Source organism: Mchenga conophoros, linkage group LG13, assembly GCF_057382185.1.
Source record: "Mchenga conophoros isolate Kocher_MC1m ecotype Shallow Benthic linkage group LG13, M_conophoros_male_GT1.1, whole genome shotgun sequence".
Lineage (NCBI taxonomy): Eukaryota > Metazoa > Chordata > Actinopteri > Cichliformes > Cichlidae > Mchenga > Mchenga conophoros.
This window is the reverse complement of record NC_140538.1, coordinates 27,466,670-27,487,560: the sequence shown is the minus strand read 5'-3', so window position 1 is coordinate 27,487,560 and position 20,891 is coordinate 27,466,670. Positions and strand designations below refer to the sequence as shown.

The window sequence follows — 20,891 nt, the reverse complement described above, 5'->3', positions numbered from 1 at the left end:
CTGTGTTTGACTATTTTATTGCTAGGCCAGATTGTATTGACAAATCCCTTCCAATGGCCGTGGTAATCTACTAAATCAATACACTTTTTCCATGAAAGACTACCCACCTGACATTGTCTTAATTGTCCTGATGCAGTAAACCTCATTCATTTACTGCACCGTGCAAGTCAAAATAGAGTTATTAGCACCTACTGTTTGACCTACGCCTGTTTATGGCCCCAGTGGTTAGACATTAGGGGTGGGGGAAAAAATCGATACTGTGTAGTATCGTGATATTTTGTTTGCTAATAATGTATCGATACAGGGACAGCAGAAATCGATATTTTGTTACAAAAAAAAGTTTTTGTGGACTCTGACTTCAGAGCATGTTGATCCTTTTTCTGAGCAAGAATCCTGACATTCCTTCACTGTCCAAATGTGTTTAACTTTTTTTTTGGCAGCAATAAACATGACAGTTTACTTATTTTAATTTAAGACATGTTTTATTTTAATTAAGTTTAAAACTTTTTTATTTAATGTAAAATTATATTTTGTTTTAATTTACTTTCAAATTCTTCAGTTGCTGAATGGGCTTCATAGTTTTCATAAATTGCATAGTTCAGAATAGCTATAATTGTACCAGATGGTTGCATTCAGTTAAGTTGGACTAGACTGTAATACAAACTGTTCAGTTTGTCAACAATAAAACTGACTGAAATGAGAGAAAGTCTGAGTGTGAGACTTTGATATTAGATATGAATATTGATAAAGTTTACCTTTATGTACAGAATCTGAATATCGCAAAATATTTTTAAAAATTGCAATAATATCGTATCGTGCGTTAAGTATTGTGATAATAATGTATCGTGGGATGTATGGTGATTCCCACCCCTATTAGACATGTGGAGATATTTCCTTACAATACAATAACGGCATATTATCTGGCTTAGAAGAGTCCAATCTATCACAATGAGTGCCCATTATATCACTGATAACCCATCTGGATATAGAGGGAGACTATTCCCTCTAGACAACAGAGCCTGTTCTCTCTCCCTCTTCTCTCTGTTTGCTTTTGATGCTAATGAATACAGCGGCGAAGACACGGAGGAGAAAAAACGAGTTCAGCTACGAGGGCGCAAACTTGAGAGATGCAGCTTTGATGGCAACGCTGTCCATATAATTAAAACCCTGGCAAATGAAGAACAAGCAGTGGCTTCTGTTGGTCCTGCTCATTAACAACAGGCCGTTTGAGCCTGGCGCCAGCCATTGTGTACTTGGGGGAAGGTGGGGAGGGGCGCTGTCACTGGCAGCTGGGAACGCCATGCCAACAACGGTGGGATGGCGTGACAAACCGAGCCAAGGATGAGCGCAGAGCCTGGCACCAACGGGGCCCGGGATGGGACGCCGTCTTGCTGGCCCCTGGGGTTGGTCTCGGTCAGGGCTGTAACCTGAGTTACCCCACAGCCCCGCACTACTGCTGTCTTCTCCAGCTGGAGCCACTGTTTAGATGTCTCTTTTTTTTGTACTTCAAACCTATTCTATTAAGCAGCTGAGTGACAGATTCATCGGCAGTATATTTGAGTTATGAGTTTTCCCCCCCTTGAGTTGACCATTACTCAGTTAATCTGTTGATTACATTCTCTTTAACTGACTTAATGTCTATTTTTTAAAATGTAAAAAAAGGAGGAACTTACATCTTTTAATTGGTTAATACTAGGGATTCTACATATCGGTATCGGTCCGATACTGACCTAAATTACTGGATTGGATATCAGAGAGAAATAAAAAATGTAATCCGATCCATTAAATATTACAAAAGTACCTCACAAAACTTGCGACATGGCGTAACCCAGCTCATGACCTTAGCACTTCGGAGCAGTATGCGTCACGTCATAGAGCGGCTGTGGCGACCTCTCGGCGGTCTGGTTGAGCATTTGGAGCCTCGCTACCAAACCGGCATTTCATCTCCGAGAGAGCTATCCCAGAGAAGTAAAGCATATATGTAAGTTCATCTCTGAATGTTTGTAAAGCATTCCCACGTTAAGCTTAACAACCGATATAATGAGCGACTGCCTCTTCTCTCCCCCTCCCTCTCCTGTTGCTACTTCAAATTGAAACTGATCAATGATCAGCTGATCGGCTTTTCTGTCGCGAGTCCCGTCTCTCTTGTTTGTTTATCACCCACTTTGCGCCAGAAAGCGGAAACCAGGCTGAACAACAGCAGCACGTTTAAGCTTGATAAGCTGTTGTTAGAATTTATTTAGCTGGTAACTGTGCAGGGGCGGATCTAGCAAAGTTTTGCCAGGGAAAGGGGGGATACAAAGAAATACTTTTCTTTCTTATTCTCCAGCTTTTAATAAATAATTATCTGAATCTTACAACCAAAGTTTTCATCTGATGTAAAATATATAGAAGTCCATTACTGTATATAGAAACTGTTAAGTCTAATATACCCTAGTAAGCTATACTACTTTTTCCTTTGGGAAGGTACCATCTGTGCAGTCTGCAATTCTGTTGAAGAAAGATGTTGAATCTATTTCATTATTGTTGAAAAATAATTGATTCCTGTGCATTTGTTTTACACGTGCATTAAATTAAAGTCGATTATGTCGATTAAGCATCACAAGGCAAAGGGTGGGGGGTGGTTTCCTATTTTTTTTGCTGGGAGTTGGCAACCCTATTAGCTGGGTTGTTTAATATTTCCACTAAGTTCTCTTTAAAATAGCAGAATAGGGAGGATGGTGCAGGTTTATGTCTATTAGATTGATCAGTGTTGCTGATCTGTGAAATATTTTGGGTGCAGTGTATTTTTTGCATACAGGTATAACAGAATAGCTTTAGTGTTTTGGTTTTTAAAACTTGAGTATGAACTTATACAAAATTCAGCAAGATATTTAATAAAAAACTGTTTTATTGATTATATATATATTGGATTCATATCGGTATCAGCAGAGATCCAAATTTATGATATCGGTATCGGACATAAAAAAGTGTTATCGTGCCATCTCTAGTTAATACTCAGCTAATCAACAAATGAAAAGCGCGCCGTAAGGTGATGCACCTTTGAAGATTCCTTTAAAGGTTCTAGAGAGATGGCTCTTTACTATTGGTTCATATCATGCCACAGTGTAACACCCACAGTGCACCTGATAAGTTTTATACAAACAATATCGATACTATAAATTGATTTAGTGATCAATCAGGTCTGTCTGTGAATACCAGTGGACTCAATGCATGACTTAAAAACATTTAATCCATTGTTTTGTCTAAGCAACATAAGAGCTCTATAAATCATGAATAATCAACTTTGGCTTCCACCACAGTCTTTCTTTATGTTTTGCTTTATTGATGGTTTGTCTCATCTTCTGTTAGTCAGTATGGACACCCGGCTTTGAAAAATAACCCAGGGAGGAACGACAACAGCTAACAGTGATGCTGTTATTTAGTCCAGATGAAATGTGGCATAAACTGTGAAGGATAGGGATCTCTTTGTGCCTGGTACATAGTGTCCGACTTGTATGATGTCAGTCTATTTTTGACTAATGCAGTCCTCAGCGTTTGTAAAACAGAGCACAATAATAGTTTTTTCTCTGTCCCTCTGAAGGATTGAGTGGCACATGTCGTCGCTGCGGGCTGTGCACAAACATGCACACATGCAGCATTTGAATCATAACGCATATAAGCACAAGAAGCAGTCTTTATGAGAATAGCGGCACGTCGCAAGTCAGACATGATTCCTTTTTCAAATCAGGGAACTATTTAACTCGTGGCGTTTGCGAGCTTGGGCTCATTCCACTGCAAACTTTGAAAAGCGATGACAAAGAATAAACATTCCCCTGTTGTTAAGGAAGCCAGCAAACCTGCAAGGATTATTTAAACAAGTTGGCCGACAGGATTCCCAGTGTGAATCTTTACTGTCAGCACCAGAGTGATGTTACTCGACAATGGCTCATTGTAACACAGCTGTAAACCCGGTGTTGGCACCACGGGCTTTTAAACAACTCTGCCCACTGACATTAAAAGTCACCGGGCTCCATTCACATCCACACACAAATATCCCATCATATTTAAGAGGGCCCATTAAGGGCCACATTGAGAATTCATGGCCCTTTCTCTCACTCTCCCTTGTGATTTATCGGTGGCGAACATATTGCCAGGCCCTTTCAGAAGGAGTGGCTCAAGTTTTTGTCTTAGAGGAGGCCCAAAACAATGCATCTCAGGCACATTTCTCCGACAGGGCCGGGGGCCGGGGCTGTCCTAACATCTGTTTGTGTCCAGAGCCAGGCGGGCCCGGAGCACAGCGTGCCTCGGTGGCCCCCTTCTCCTCTCCTTGGGGGTCTTTGTTCCCGATTTCATGCTATCAGAGCGGCAGCATGTTTTCCTGCGCAGAGCTGTCACTGATATAAAAGGCCCTGAGTGGGGTCACATCAAGAGGGATGGGCATGAAAAATTGGTAAAATGTATCACAAAGCCCACCCACTAGATGGTTGCCTAGCGCCCTGTGGTGGGGGATGTCAAGACCCCTCCGCCTCCTCCTCTGTTACCTTCCCTTTTCCCCTTTCCTTTGCTGAATTACACCTCTCCCTCTCTCTCACCCTGGTGGACAAGCACATCATTTAGATGAAATGGTGCAAACAAATTAACGGGTGGTGCTTCAAATAAGTCTGCGTTCTTTGTGTGTGATGAGGGTTTACTGGGGTCCTACCAGTAGGAAGGAAGCTGGTCACCTGCCGGCCCGCCTGACTGAAAAAGCCATCAAATGCTCTCTCAGAACAAGAACAACTCATTTGTTACACGTATGAAGATATGTTTTTAACATTTGATGAAGTCTGTGTTTAATTTGCTTCTTCAAAAGTTGTGGAAGAGTCTCCATGATTGCAGCGCGTCTCGTTTACAGTGCTAACCACGCTCCGGCCTCTTTCGAAGAGTACAGAATTACTCTCTCATTAATTGTTAGGACCTGATTTTATTGAATACCAGAGTAATGAACTCAACATACTCTGTATGCTTATTGGACCGTCACTAATCACCAATCAGTGATTGGGCCTTCGATATTCCCTAATTGACTCGGCAACGACAAATCACCTCGCTGTCTGTTTCCTTTAATTGATTCCTGCGGTTTAGAGCTGCTGCAGGAGCAGGTAAATTAAATGAGAGAGCAATGTTTTCAGGTGCTTAGTAAGTGCTTATACTCTATCAATAGCGCTGCTGCCGCCTATATTTTAATGCGCTACAATGATTGCTTCACGGTTGGATGTGAATTTGTTTTCTCATTAACAGGATAAATGCCGTCTTTAGGTCCGAGGTGTTAAGAAGAAGTCGTGAATGGCCGTGGCGCTGCCGGCTACTCCTTCACATCACAAAGCTCCCTTTTTTTGGGAGGAATTGTAATAAGTGCAGCTAACATTCAAATGAATGGCTATTGAGCAATTTAAGCATGCACGGCTTTATTGAGAGGTTAAGAGAAGCCGGTACGTTAAACAGTCTTGCAGACATCTGCCGCGGTTGGTTTCAAAGTGCTGACTAAAAGTGGCAGGGGAGGTTTCTCAGATTAAATCTCTCATTAGGTTTTCTTTGTACAGGTGGCAGTAATGTGTCAAGAGTCCGGGCCTGAGACAATGCCCTCCTCTTACTGGGACTAATATGGCTCTGGAGAGCCCAGCCTCCTTTTACTGCCACTACTTTACACAGAGACACAGTCACAATGAAGCATCTGGTGGCCTTTTCCTGTGTAGAAAGCTTTTCTGCGGCTATTGTGTCAGCAGCAAGTGTGCATGTGCGAGAGAAAGAGACAGAGAGATCACGAGGCTTAGTGCGTTTCTGCAGCTCGAGCCGACTTGTCGCAGCAACTGTCCGTTTCTCTTTAAAAACTTAACTCGAATAGATGATTTCTGAATAACTCCCCTCAGCTCCAAGCTTGGGTGGGTGGCCAAGTGCGTGCTCGTGCATCTGTGTGTGTATGCGTGAGTAAAAAGAGGAAAAAAAAAAACCAACCCAGTAGTTGGAGGTCACAGGGGTCAAAGTGATGAATTTTTATAGGCCTGTTCCTTGTGTTTCAGCCCTGTCCCTTTCTCTGCGCGCTGCACTGCCTCTCAAAGACAACCATGCAGGGCAATTTGTCCTGCGGGGCCCTGCAGAATGGGCCAGCAGAGAAGTTAAATACCAGGGGTGAACACACACACACACACACACACAAAACATACACAGACATTGAGTTTCTCTCTCACACAACCCTCCGTCCTGTTGTCCCGAATGATTTGTGGCCTGTCCATTATCAATTCCAGGGGGACAAATGCTTTTGGTGGGTTTCTGAAGGTAAAGCCAGAATGGCAGCCCTCATTGTGCCATTGTTTTTAGAGAAGTTTCCCAGATGTTATAATGCACAAGATAAATAGGGCACATTATCACTACCTCGCACGCCCTCTTACCTCTTACCAAGCTCTTTTTTTTCTTTTTCTTTTTTAGCAAGGGCGTGGCAGGTTAGAGGACCTCCTACAACGCGCACACTGCCATTGGCCATCAACATCAGCTCTCACCGCTGCTCACTGAGTTCATGGAAAGGAGTGAGAGTTCTGTGTGTCTCACTTGGTGTCAGGGGAGGACACAGGCCAGGTTTACTGGGGTCAGCCGCCGACCAAGTGGGTCACACAGACTAACTTTGCGTTCACGCTGAATCCCCTTACCACTGTATATATGTGTGTGTGTGTGTGTGTCAGTGATGAATCCACTGTGTTTGGAGACATTAAATTAGCCAGTCACAGGGAGAGCGGAGTGGATAACTCTGGCTTGTGTCCAGTCAGATGAGGTGGGGAGGGGTCACAGCTGATTTACTGGCTCTCCTGTGTAATAGCTGGCAGGAAAGCATGGCCGAATTTGTTGTCTGCTACTTTGGATGCCACCTTCTCCCCTCGTTCGTGCAGATGTCGCAATCGCGTGCGCAGGATGAGCGTGATGAACGACGGCGAGTGGAATAAAAGCGATCGGAGTGCCGAGCAATTCGCGCTGAACCTGCCACCCCGGCTGGCACACCTTAACTCAGCTGGCAGCTTGGCTTTGCGTGGCAGCTAGAAAATAATGGTGCATTCTGACAATGCCAGTGCTCCCGCTGACACAGAGGGGAGCCCCCGTCCCCTGCCTCTAGTAATGAAGAATGAATACTTAGCTCATTGTCCACTCATCCTCTTGTCTCTTTCTGCACACGCTCTCATACTTTCTTTAATAATCACTGGGCTTCTGTGGGAGGGGGGGGGTCCATCACATAGGTTGGGACATGCAGTTTACATGAAATAAAAGCATATAATAAACTACATGCCTTGAATATGAAATTAATTTTCCAGCGTTGCCTTTCATTTATTTTGTTTTGAGCAATAAAAAGGTAAAACATAAAGGTTAGTTAATGTTAAAAAAAATCAAGAGATACTTTTATTGTATTTAATATCTGAAATCTTGTTCGTCTTTTAAACCTGAGCGGTGTGATTTTCATTGAATGCTCCCTTCTGTTTGTGCGTCCCATTAGCCTTTTTCCTCTTCTAAATGTTGACTTGTGAAACAAACCTTTGCACATTGTCAAGACTGCTATGCTGCCCTGAGAGGGTTTCTTAGTGTTTAAGCTGGGAACGGTGGATCATGTCCATCTGTTGGCAGCACCAAACACAGAAGGCTTGAATGCTAGTTTGTGTGTGTGTGTGTGTGTGTGTGTGTGTGTGTGTGTGTGTGTGTGTGTGTGTGTGTGTGTGCGTCCTCGGTCTTTGAAGTGGGACAGATTGCTTTAACCTCTCTTCTAAGGAGAGCAGCTGGAATAGAGAGCTCCTTTAAGCAGCCGCTTCCTCCTTCGACAGTCATGAGATTATCCTCCATTGATGCACAAAGCCAGCACCTTCCTCCGCCTCTCATCCCAGCCCCCCAACCCCACCCGGCCCCTCTGGCCCTGGACAAACACACAGTGCTGACCTGTGACCCATAATGCAGAGACGCAATGCCAAGTCACTTTGCAGGATCTGTTAAAGAGGCCACAGCAGTGAAGACATCCACACTGTCCTTTGGACTACAGCGTTGTACGCTGACAGCTGTCTGTTAATATTTTCCCTTTGCCAGACTTCTTCTTCTTCCCACAGACTAATTGGCATATATCAAATGAGAAGCCAATTGCAGAATTATGGTAATGTCATTTAGGATGGTCAGTGAGGCAGTTTCTACATTTAATGTGCTTAGGAAGCTGCGGCTTTGAAGGGAGATATCTGTTCAAAGATTCTGCCCAAGCACCTGGGCTCTGTTGGCAGCGGGAAAGACACAGCACCACACTGATATAGCCTTAAGTGACAGCATGGGCTTCTCATTTTCCCCCAGACATCCTCAGTGTCTGGTGTGCGGATCTTATGACAGAGCCACTGGGATGAGCGGGCGCGTCTTAAATGAGTGGGATGTTTGACGCAGAAGATGACAGTAGGGGAGCTGTGATCAATCCAGTGCAATCAACCACCACCAACGGCAATGATTACTCAGTCGTTAAACATAGGAATGGATCGATTGTTAACATGCGCAGATGTCCAGAGCTGGGATACCTTAAGGTCCGTCTGCACCGGTTGCTATTTGTGTAAAATACCTGTTATTTTTCCAACGGGCTAAACACAGAGTCTGCATCTGGAATCATTTGTTTGCTTTAAGTTAAAGTGGTTTCCTTTCTTCAGGTAGCTAAAGTGTAATCATTCTGGGAAAAGACATTTTTTCCCACCAGAAAAAGCATTAGCTAATTGTCTTTTTTTTCTAATTGAACCCTCCCAGCAGTGACACTCTTGGCACACAATATAGACCTACAAGAATACAAAACCTCAGTTATCTCACTGAGAATTACATCATTCTGTTCTTCTCCTAGCTGAAACCTATATGTATCATCTTCTGTCTGTCCATATCTACATACATTTAACTGACTCAAGTATCGCTTAACGGATTATTGAAATCATTTGAACATGAATGGAGTGGCTATTTCTGTCCTTTAAATATTGATGCTTATTGTGCCAGCGAGCAGTGTAAGCTTCTGGCTTCAGTTGTAACTGTGAAGTGGCCAGGGATTTCTGCTTGACTGATTTTTGGATTTGCAAAGCAAGGCGACAGAAGGGCACCCACTTGGAAGAATTACTGGAGTCCGATGTTTGTAGAAACCCAAAAAACGTTAGGGTGCTTTTAATAGCCCTAATTTTAAAAAAAATGCAAAATTCACCACATCTCACAATCTTCTTGAAGATTTCTAAGAGTTTTTGCTGATGATATCTTAAAATTATTATTTTTTTAAATCAGTTATGTATTATATTACAGTACTGTTACATTTAGCAGTAATCAAACACCCCCAAATGACCTTCTTCAATTGTCTTTGCTAGCTGTGGCTACAATGACTTTTTGACAGGGAAAGTATCTCTTGCCCTTCTCACTAGCTCCTTCTTTGGCCTATTCATTGCACAAAGCTGCTTAAGCACACTTAAGCGCATTAGCATTTGGCTGCCAGGGGACCATATTGACCCTGCATTTGGAAGGCCTAAATGAGTGAAAGATGGAGCGATTTGTTAGGGCTTTAGAAAGTTGCTTTTGGGGGAGTGGGGGTAAGCATGAAGGAATGGGGCTGAGGCGGTGGAAGGGGGGTTCGAGGAGTTGTTCCACTTTCTCTCAGGGCATGGTGTTTGTTCTAATCTGGTGTGCCATTTCTTCATGGCCGAAGCAGGACTGATTTGTGACATTTCGGTCTAAAGGGCCTTTTTCTGCTCGCTATATTGGCTTGACCCGATTATCAGATCTGTGCTTTGAATTTGAATCAGGTCACTGGCTCTCTGCTGTGTGGTATGGGAACCACTGGCTAAGGGATTTCCTCATTCAACTGTCTTCAAACACAGATGGCCGAATGTTTAACTAATTGTTAAGAGAGTCCACAAAGAAGAATTTAACCATGCACACAGTCCATGGGGTCAGTACATAGACCCAGATAAAGAGAGGGGACAGTGAGGTGGCTGTTTGTGGGTTGGCTCTTTATAAGTCATTCAAATACACCACAGTGTTTAACGAATGGTGTTGAGGTATACTGAGAAACTAGTGTATGCTGTATATTAACGTGCCAGTAACTGTAAACTAGAAATTATATCATAGATGGTTTGCATGTTAGTGACATCAAATGAATAAACATTCCAATAATCCTCTATCCTGTTGCTTTCTTATGTCCAGAAACTCTGCTCTGATGCCACCATGCAGACAATCAGAACCGACAACAATGAAATTCACAAGCTAGTATTTCAAGAAACTGATAATGACCGAAAGGTGAGTTCTTCTGCTTTGAAGCATCATTTCATCAACGCTTACAAAAAAAAAAAACCCCAAACAAAAAAACAAATACAGTCCTTTTGTGGGACTGTGTATTCACTGACTAACCCAGGGGTGGGCAATCTCAGTCCACGAGGGCCGGTGTCCCTGCAGGTTTTAGATGTGTCCTCGAACCAACACAGCTGATTTAAATGGCTAAATTAGCTCCTCAACATGTCCTGAAGTTCTCCAGAGGCCTGGTAACGAACTAATCATGTGATTCAGGAGTGTTGACCCAAGGTGAGATCTAAAACCTGCAGGGACATCGGCCCTCGTGGACTGAGATTGCCCACCCCTGGACTAACCCAATGTAGGCTGGTCCAATCCTTCCACCCACAGGGGGCGACACCTCTGTTTGCACAAAGTCAGATTGTATGAAACTCTGTCGATGAACTACGTAGACACTGTCCTGATGAGTTTATGGTCTCATTCTTTAGTTTAAAGTCTTACTGGTATGACATGATGTTCATTATTTCATAGCAGGTTATGGTTTAGGGCGAGCCTACCTCGTGATCCAGTTCTAAAACACCAAGTTGTTAAGGGCCTAAATATTCAGTTCAGGAGATGTCAACGTCACCGTGTCCATCATTTATATACAGTCTACCGTTGGAAGCAGGTATAAGTTAAGGATTAAATGTAATCATAGCCAACACATTACAGTGTTTGCTGTTTTAAAGGTCAAGACTGTGAGACTGCTCACTGTTGGTCAGTGTGTCAAACTTCATTGCTTTTATCCTACTGATATTAAGGTATTAATATAGGTCTAACCCTTTTGTTAGTAAGTAAATGACAATATTCGAATACCATATTTAATGTAAAAAATTGTAGGTTTTGACCTGTGTAATGAAACTTCAAATACTGCTTATTTTCTGCTTTGATACACCTGACCCCGAGGTGCCAAGGTCAGTGTAAAGCCTCGATGAGACACGTGTAGAGATAACAGTGCTGTCTGCTGCTGCAGCTCAATGCTGTTCATTAGTTCTCTAATTACTGAGTGAAGTTCACATTAGTATTGCTATTAATCAGAGTGCAATTTCTCTCTTTCCACTGATTCAGGTTATTCTTCAAATTGAAAAGAAGCTTTTTAATTATGTCAACCAGGAAGTATTCCGGGAAGACAATGGGACCTCAGTAAGTCACTCCTTTAACTTTTATATAATCATCTACTTTCTCACCTCTCATCTTATCTATTACGAGTTTAATTTCCTTGATCAACTGTCATATACATTCTTTTTTCACTGTGTAATGACCGCCACTGACTGACTGTGAAATCAACAAAGCAAAAGAACAAGTTCAAAATGACTCCTCATGTCTGCACAGTAGCACAGAAAGGTTAAAATAATTAGGTTGCAGTTGCTGACCTGAGTGGTGCAGATGCCCTCACATACCTAACAAACAAACACTCTTTTTCCCCAGTCAAGAGGCCAAATGTAGGGAATAACTTTTAAGCAGCACTCAGTGCAGACGAGACGTGTTCAGCGTCTGCAGAAGAAAAACAGCAGAGGAACGCACTTCCACTTTTATATGGTTGTATATTACATTAAGTAGTTCAAAGTTGGACCTTGTTAAAAAACATGAATGACAAACACACACACACACACACAGCAGAATTGGCAGTGAAGCGGCAGAGTTTATTAACCTTGTTAAGTTAAAGTTTTGGGTAATAAATCAGCGTTATCATTTATGAACTTGCACTGGGTTTGTATCACAAGGACAGTGTGGTTTAATGTGAGCTCGTTATTACTGCTAATTCAATTCATGCCTTTTTAAGTGAAGTTGTATGATTTTGCACATGTCTCTTGTCACATTGAGAAATATATATATTTTTAAATTCATGTAATTATATTGATTTTCTTGGGCCGTCCGGGGTTTATTCATATGCCGCATGATAATGTTGATTTTCCTGCTCTGTGCGTTTATAAGTCACGTGACGTGCATCTCACTGAGCTGAAAAAAAGCGCCCACTTGATTTTCCATTAGCCGTGTTTGCGTGTCAATAAATTAAATGAAGCCACTGAATATTTTCAATTGTTTAGAGTGGCCTAACGCAGCCAAACAGATGGTTCAAAGTAAGCTGGCATATTTTGGAATTGGAATTGTGGGGAAAAAAAGTATTTTCAGTTACTTTCCTTAACTTCCAAAATTTACTGAGTTCAGCATTATCTTTTATGTGACATTTGTTTGGCTTCAAGCAAGCTCAGTGCCTCCAAAACACGTGTCCTTCTGTTTTTCTTCTTTCTTCTTCAACTGCTGAGATACAGTATATCCTATTATGGACTTATTTTAAGCGTTTTTACTGTAAATGCATATTAAGGTAGCCAAATAATCCAGAAACTAGAAAATAAACATTCTTGCTTATAAGGTAAAATGTAGAAGACTGCGAGTCTTCAGTAAGGAAAGTCGATGTGGATGTCTGATTGCATGCTGTCCAGTAAAGCATGATTGAATCTGACCAGCAGAAATGTCCCCTAACTGCGAAACAGTAGCTGTGGGGAGGCTGAGGTACCCCACCCTCCCTTCACCTTCATTTCCTTCTCCCTTCCTCCCTCTCTCTCTGCCTCCTCACCAAGCCAGACAAGATGGATGACATAATGGGGGCATCAGAGATAATCTGATGGTCATGGTCTAGTTAAACACACCGTGTTATGATCCTTATAAAACAAACTACCTTTCCAAAAGGATAAATGTCCCTCCTTACACTCCTCCACTGGGGAAGGGGGGGAAAGAAAAAAAATCCATTGCATCCTTCATCAACTGCAAGACTTGTACCAGCTTGACAGAAATTTAATTCGAGGCAGCTCTTGAAAATAATTATTGTATTTTGAGAGGAGTAATCATTGGCCGGGACATGATTGAATGTGTCCATGCCTATTGACTTTTGCTATGATTAATAGGTTTGTTTAGTCGATATTCCCATCGAAATTGTATAATTAATTATCCCCGGCGCTGTCACGGCAGGACGATGGAGAGCCCTGATGAGTATTTGGGAAGATTAAATTTTCTGGGCGCTCATGGCGTCAAGGGGCACCATGGGGCCTTGCTCCGGTGGAAAGATGGGAGGAGCGTGGTGTGTGTGTTTGTGAGGCTGTGCAAGCATCCATGGTGCACACTCGTGCAGTTTCTGCCTTTCCTGGAAGACACGCACAAACGCACACAGGGCAAGTCTCCCTCCTCCACTCCCATTGATTTTGTTTCAGTATCTCTTTATTGTAACTTTATCAGCGTGTGTCGGCAGATTGGGGGGGGGGACCAGGAGAGGGGAGGAGGGTGCGTTTGTGTACTAGCTTTAGCAAGTGATGAACCTTTCTGTCTGGCGTGCCTCTCCTTGTCATGCTGGCAGCGTAGTCTTCAGCATTACTCAAAAGCCCGGAGACATTTTAAACATGAGAGGGACATAAAAAAAAAACCCTAAAGAACAAATGCTGCCTCAGCCCGAAGTTCTTTCATATTTCACCTGTCAGAGCACTTAAGTGGCAATACAGAAGCCATGCTAAATGAAATCTGACCTTTATATAAATTGATGCTACAATGAGTATTTCTTTTAATTTAACTCGCCTTTCTTCTGAACGCTTTAGGAAAGTATTGACGGCTTACTTAGGCTTATCAGAATATATGGCTCTAAGAGACAGTGGGCCCAAGCTGCCGTTGAATTTTTTTACGTTTTTTATTTTTTTATTTTATTTTATCAGAATAATTGTGAAGTTAAATCCAGCCTTGGTCGGCCCATCTCAGCTCCCAATCAGCCATCCCCGGCCGGCGTCGCTGACGGTTTATCGGTTTTCTGCACAAAATAATGAAGATCCCATAAAAAAAGCGGGGAAAATACAGCCCCTGCAATGAAAGCCAAGTGTGAGGTGTAAAAATCAAATTAAATGACCTTTCACCCCAACATTTATTGATGAGTTTTAACAGCAGCAGGTGTTGTCACGGGGGATATTTGACGATGCGTAAATCAAAGCACAATTACAGTTGGTGGATGAGCGGGCAGCATGCTGAGAGGAACACTCGGAGGCCCAAGATGCCCTTTCGCCCTCTTTGTACCCCTCTCGGCTTCCTGCCTCTTAGCTATCAACGCCAGTCTGATTTAAGAGCGCGGCGATTATCCAAGCACAGTCAGAAATTTGAGCCCATGACAAGGTAGTTTTTATCCGGACACTTCTTCATCTTTTCCCCCTCCTTAGCATTGCCAGAGTGGCATCATCTCACGCCACCTCCTCCACAACTCCCACAAGGTCATTTCTGGTTTACAAACTCCTGCTGGCTTTATAATGTCACGAGGCCTTGAACTGATATCAGATGCTTTCTTCTTCTTCTTCTTCTGCTTCTTTTTTTAAAGCACTGACCTAACACAGCACCAGAGCATTCTGCTTAATTGACCCGGGATGAAATGTAGTGTGAAATTTGTGACTGCAGGGTTTTCCATTCACCTGGGTGAATTACTCAACATTCACTTAAGGCACACGAACACACACACACTACTTGAATACACACAGCCATATGTTGCTTATCCCCTGTTATTTAAACTGTCACACTCTATCAGTCTGAGCTGCTTTACCTCAAACATTATCACACCTGTGAATGCACAGATACTTCGCACTATAACTCACAATACTGTCACTATATGTTTCCTGCAATAACAGCGATACACAAAACTTTCTGAAATACATCAAGATGTTTAACAGAGGAAGCAAAATAGCCTTAAAGGGAAAAAATATGGGATATATGTTGTGTGCATATTTTCTTTTTTTTTCTTTTGAATAATGTGCCTCTTCAGTCACACATTCACAGTTCACATACAAGGTCTTGAATAATCAGGCCCCGCCTTGTCTTAAAAACCTTATAATAACGTATCATCCCAATAGAGCACTTCACTCTCAGACTGCTGACTTACTTGTTGGGCTTAGGACAGTAAAAGGGCAGAGAGAGCCTTTAACTTCCAAGTTTCTCTTCCCTGGAACCAGCTTCCAGTTTGGATTCAGGAAACAGACACCCTCACCCCTAACCGGTCGCAGCAGATGGCTGCCCCTCCCTGAGCCTGGTTCTGCAGAAGGTTTCTTCCTGCTAAAAGGGAGTTTTTCCTTCCCGCAGTCGTCTGATTATTTGGGTTTTCTTTCTGTTGGATGTTTGTCTTATAATATAAAGCACCTTGAGGTGACTGTTGTTGTTATTTGGCACTATATATATAACTATGTTGTCAATAGAGATCAATTCTAATAAATATTAGCGTCTAAACGCTAGTTTAGCGCTACAGAGTTATTCTACTCTAAACTTTGAGGGAAGACACTGAAACAAATACCAGAGGGACTGAGGAAAACTGTTGACTGATACAAGATGTGCTAAATTCATTGGAGGCTTATACCCACCTTATATAACACTCATACAGAGGCTTCAAAACAGTGATTGAGTATTCCAACGCTCTCTGTTACACCAGTATGAGAATGTAATGCTAAATATACATTGGTTCACTTATCTTTACAAAATCTTTTTTAATCTCTCAATTAGTAGTAATGCTTTCGATCAGCCTGAAGAGCCCCGTATTGGTCAGATGTGAAAAAAACAGCACTGAAAGAAGCCATCAGTGGCTGGATGGTGAGATGGTTGTGTACAGTGGAGCGTGGGGTTGCATCCCCTGCTCTGCCATCCCTCATCCACAGTGTGTGAGTCTCTCCTGTGACCCCGGCAGTGTGAGTTTGATGAATGCAGCACATCTGCCCTCCTGAACCGCTGAGACTCTGTCTGCGAGGCCCCCTCTGCCTCAAGTAATGACCACTGTTCTACACCACTGACACGTAATCACACAAACACTGCAGAGCATCATCGTGAAGGAACACACCGACGGGCTTATTTATTTATTTTTTGTGTAAGTGCGTACTCAGCGTTGATGTGAAGACAACGCTTAGACGGTTATACACGTATGTATAAATATGTCAGCGCACACGGAGAACAGCAGTTACCTTCTTCTAATATCATAACGCCGACATGACACCGTCTCCACTTTGCGAGGACGTCCTTCCAAATAACAGCGATGACGTGGTGCTCATGGGTAATATTTGGATATTTCATCGTGTAGCCATCAACATATTGCTGCATGTAATACACCGACGTAATGTCATTAATGTTAAGCTGTCACACTCATACTATTGCGGGTGATGTCTTCATCGGGCCATCATTGTAGCATGGTGTTTGAAACGTGTACAATAGCCTAATTTACTACTAAACAAACACGACTCGCCTCCGTCTGCACGTCTTCCTGTTTGAAAGGAAAGGGCGGGACCTGCGAGCGGTCCTCCGGGAGGGTGTTGCTGGGAAACGTCGCTGTCAGTCTCTCAGGAAGGCAGTCATGCAGGTGCCCTAGCTACCTGTTCATCTCGCAGATAATTAATGTGTACAAGGAGCCGCTAATTGCACTTTTCACTAATGATTTATGGGTTTTGTGAAAGGGGGGAAATTGGGGGAAGTGTGTGTGTACACTCTAGTGAGTGAGTACAGCTGGGTGAGGAGACATGATTGATGAAGAGTGTGTGGATGCACTGTCAGTGTGGAAAGTTATACCCCCCCACCCCTGTAGGAAAGAGTTAGTGACACACACACACACACACTGGTCAGCTGCTGTCGATACCTGCCAGCATGGGGTATGTGGACTTCATTGAATAAGGCCAAAGATGTGAGCCTCATTCTCCGTCTTTATCACCTTGTGTTGGTTTTCTTGAGAGACTTGCTTTTTTGTACATTGTATATCATGTAAATCTTGCATTTGACAAAGACTTTGTTGCATTTTTAATATGATTTGAATATGATCTGCTACCTTGTCCACGTCTCCCCTCTGGCTTATTCAGTTCAGTTCAGTTCAGTTTTATTTATATAGCACAGAATCACAACAGCCACCTCAAGGTGCTTTTTTCTTATAAGGAAAAGAGGTAAAGTCAAAACTCCCACAATTAGATGACCCTGTATGAGCAAGCACTTGGAAAAAGTGGGGAGAAAAAACTCCCTTTTAACAGGAAGATACCCCCATACTTTCCTTCAACAGTAGTAGGGTTCAGTCATTATCAGAAATCAAATTAAAGTCAGTCCAAAGACATGCATGATGTCTTATCATGTGTCTGTTTGTTGGATCCATATTTTAATATAAACTTTGATCTGGTCAGTTTTTGAGATAAGAATATATTTTTGAGAGCAGCTTTTTGATTAATACCCCATCAGTGAGAAAATAACTGAAATGGTATATGTAGTTGTTTTATTGACGCCTCTGTCTTTTTGTTTTGCTTTCCACAGCTTTTAGAGTTTGATAAAGAGCTGTCAGTGTTCAAAGAACGTCTGCATGAACAAGAGATCGGTTTCCCGCCAAGGTATGGAGCCATTACATGTATTACACAATGGTTTGTTTGATGCATTTATGTTTACAGTACAGAGATCTACCCGTGTAGAGCCACACAGGTTATGTGGCTCTTTATCCAGCTCATTGACAGTTTGTGAATGTATGGTAAACCCTGGACGCTAACCAAAAACTGAAATTAAATGCCACTATAATTGTAACTGGGTCAAAATGACCTGTTGAGAATTGACAAGAAAACAGCCCTTGGTTCGTCAGCAGCACAGAGGAAGTTATTTCGATCTAACTTTCACTTTGTGAGAAAATTCTTATCTCATTATTATTCAAAGCTTCTTGAAAAAAATCAGGACTCAAAGAACTGGTTATAAATAAACAGACGAAGTAAAAGCTTACTAGACTGTGGAACCCCCCAAAATATCTTTTTCTAATGTGCTACAAAATCTCTTAGAGGTTTTACCTGGTTTGTTTGTAATTTAAAAGAAAAATTATCAAAATAAAGAGGTATCGATTTATCCTTCAGTGTATCTGAAAAAATTCCAAACTTCACAAGCAAAAAAGAAAAGTGCTAAAAGAGCGAATCCTGAGGTTTAAGTTCTTACATTTCGATAAATGCAACGATTATGCTGCTCAGATATGCGCCTTAAAGACTCGTTATTAATATGTAAAATTATAAGTAGCCAATCACGCGCTTATTGTCCAAAACGGTTTAATGAAAGCTGTTGGATGTGTGTTTGATTGGTATCAGTTGTTAAGTCTGATTGCGTACGTTTCCAAAAAGCTCCCATGTGTCTCTGCTGGTACGTCCGTGTGTGTGTGTGTGTGTGTGTGTGTGTGTGTGTGTGTGTGTGTGTGTGTGTGTGTGTGTCGCTGTACGAACACTATGGACAGCATTGATAATTCCGTCTCACTGGGACTTGGGGGAGATTGGAGCGGGTGTTCTCCTCTCCTCTTCCTCAAACAAATGCATTTGCAATTAGCCCTTTCAGAGGAGAGGGAGGGCAAACACGCGGACGGCGCGGAAATATGTTTCGGGAGCAGCGCGTTAATGGCGCTTGACCTTTGCCGTCGGTTGTGACTCAATCAGCGCAGATAATGAAACGCTGTAATCAAACAATAATTACTTGATAAACTGCTCTGGTGGCAGGCGCAGGGCGGCTGGGGATTTTAGCATGTGTGTGAGTGTGTGTGTGAGTGTGTGAGTGTGTGTGTGTGTGTGTGTGTGTGTGTGTGTGTGAGAGAGAGAGAGAGGTCTCGAGATACATGGAACCGTGTGTGTGTGTGTGTATGCGCGCACATACATGTATAAAAGTGAGAGCTGGAGACTGAGTGTGTGTGTCAAGGTTCTGCCAGTCCCTGTTTTTTAAATGACTCTGTGTCTTAATCAGGGACCCCATTTACATCACTTTGCATAAGTGACAGTAGGATTTATTGTCCTTTTACACTGGCTGACTTTTGCACCTATCCATATAATACTGAATCATCTCTCCACAGGGAGGAATGAATGTGCTGCTGTGAACGAATACAAATGATTTCCACATACTTGAGGTGATGATGAATCAAATATATGAAAGCCAGGAGCAGCATATGAAATTTGATTTGATCTACTCTGTGTGTGCGACAAACCACATCATTGTCAGTCATGTAATGGGTAGCAGTGGCCTAGTTAAACTTAAACAACCCCCTCCAGCAGTTTTCTCCTTCACATCCACACACTCACATCTATCTATCTATATAGATAGATACTGGTACCCCTCCCCCTGTCAGGTCTGCCTTGTGTTCCTTGAGCAATCAAGCCCCAACGATTGTTCTCCATCACATAGCCTGCTCCGGACCGGCCCCTCACCATCTGTGAGGTTATTACTCTTTTTAATGCAGGCCATCAGAACACAGCCTCACCGACACACACGCATGCACGCACACGTCTCACTTTGGTTCAGATCTATAAATCAATACTAGTCACAAACATTTAATCTGCAAGTTAATTCTGTCCGCTGTCCAGCGCCGGATAAGAAGTTGTCACAAAATGAGAGATGCTGTCAAGAGTGAACTAAGCATTGGCTAACAAAAGGCCGTGATGCACACTGTAAGTGGCACAATGTTGATGACTGTGTGCACACGTGAATACTCCCCCTCTGCGACGCTGCGGAGGCTTCGAGCAGTAAAATGCATATCTCTTTACCTTCAAGAAGTCATCCATCAAAGTTGGCCGTGACACGTCTAAGTACTCGGGCACCCGGGTGAGGAATTTGCCCGGGCCTTGCCACAGTTGGACCTGGAGCCAGTCGGCCGCTGTGCACCGACAGACTGCAGGACAACTCGCGCAGTCACACACAGGAACGCATGTATGCTTAGCAGTTTTCCTATCCAGTGATTTGAGAGAGAAAAGATGAGTCTATTAATCAGAAACCATTCATTTATTTAGACACAGTTTTTCCATCAGGCATAATATATGAGACTTGCAACCAGCCATTAAGCCATTATCTTTGCACTGGCTGCAGCATGGCCAGTAATGAAAATAATGTGAAGTTTTGCTATAGATTACGGTAGTTTTGATTTCATATTTGAAATGGCATAACTAAGGTAATATGCCCTAAAACATACTAAGGCACCAGTAACTTATTCATGTATTTTGATTGATTTGGAGGGAAAGCTTTTAGTACTCCTCTGATCTGATTTCTTTGCTGTTCTTTTTGCACGAGATCGATGCAAAAATTGAATCGGGAGCCCAGCTTCTGGAAGAAATGCAGTGGACGGTGAGGGAGCAGAGGGAGGATGTATTCTGCCTGTAACGTGGTTACCTAGAATGGGCTTTGAGGGAGATTTTGAGTGACATCAGACCAGCGCCACAACTCTATCAGTGGACAAATCATGAGTGATTTCAGAGCAAGAAGATGGTGTGGATGCTGGTGGGTGGAAAGATGTGGAAAAGCCAGGAGTAGAAACAAAACTAGCCGCTGCTCCACGTGTTTGTAAAGAAAGAGAGAGGTGCCAAAGAGGAGATATTTTCCTGTAGATGACACTTGGATGCCAGTGATGTGTAGTTAAAGCTGCTAAAACCCTACAGGATTCTCTTCATGCTTAGAAGGGAAACACAGCATTAAAATTTAGTTAATGTCTCTCATCTTGGAGGACAATACTTATCTTGCTACAATGAAACTGTTTAGCGCTGCAATGAAATTATTAAAACCTTTAACTGAATTTTTTTATGACCTGGCAGCAGGTTCATTTTACAAGCACT

At 42.6% G+C, this 20,891-nt stretch overlaps 1 protein-coding gene across 3 annotated transcripts in view; it reads left to right on the top strand.

Moving 5' to 3' along the window:
• inpp5a (inositol polyphosphate-5-phosphatase A) overlaps positions 1-20,891 on the top strand; it is a 158,963-nt gene that overhangs the window by 123,466 nt on the left and 14,606 nt on the right. For all 3 annotated transcript variants that reach the window (XM_085297577.1, XM_085297576.1, XM_085297578.1), the window contains 3 exons: positions 10,186-10,278; positions 11,377-11,451; positions 17,596-17,669. In XM_085297577.1, coding sequence (XP_085153703.1) covers positions 10,186-10,278; positions 11,377-11,451; positions 17,596-17,669 — 242 coding nt within the window. The remainder of the gene's footprint in view (positions 1-10,185; positions 10,279-11,376; positions 11,452-17,595; positions 17,670-20,891) is intronic.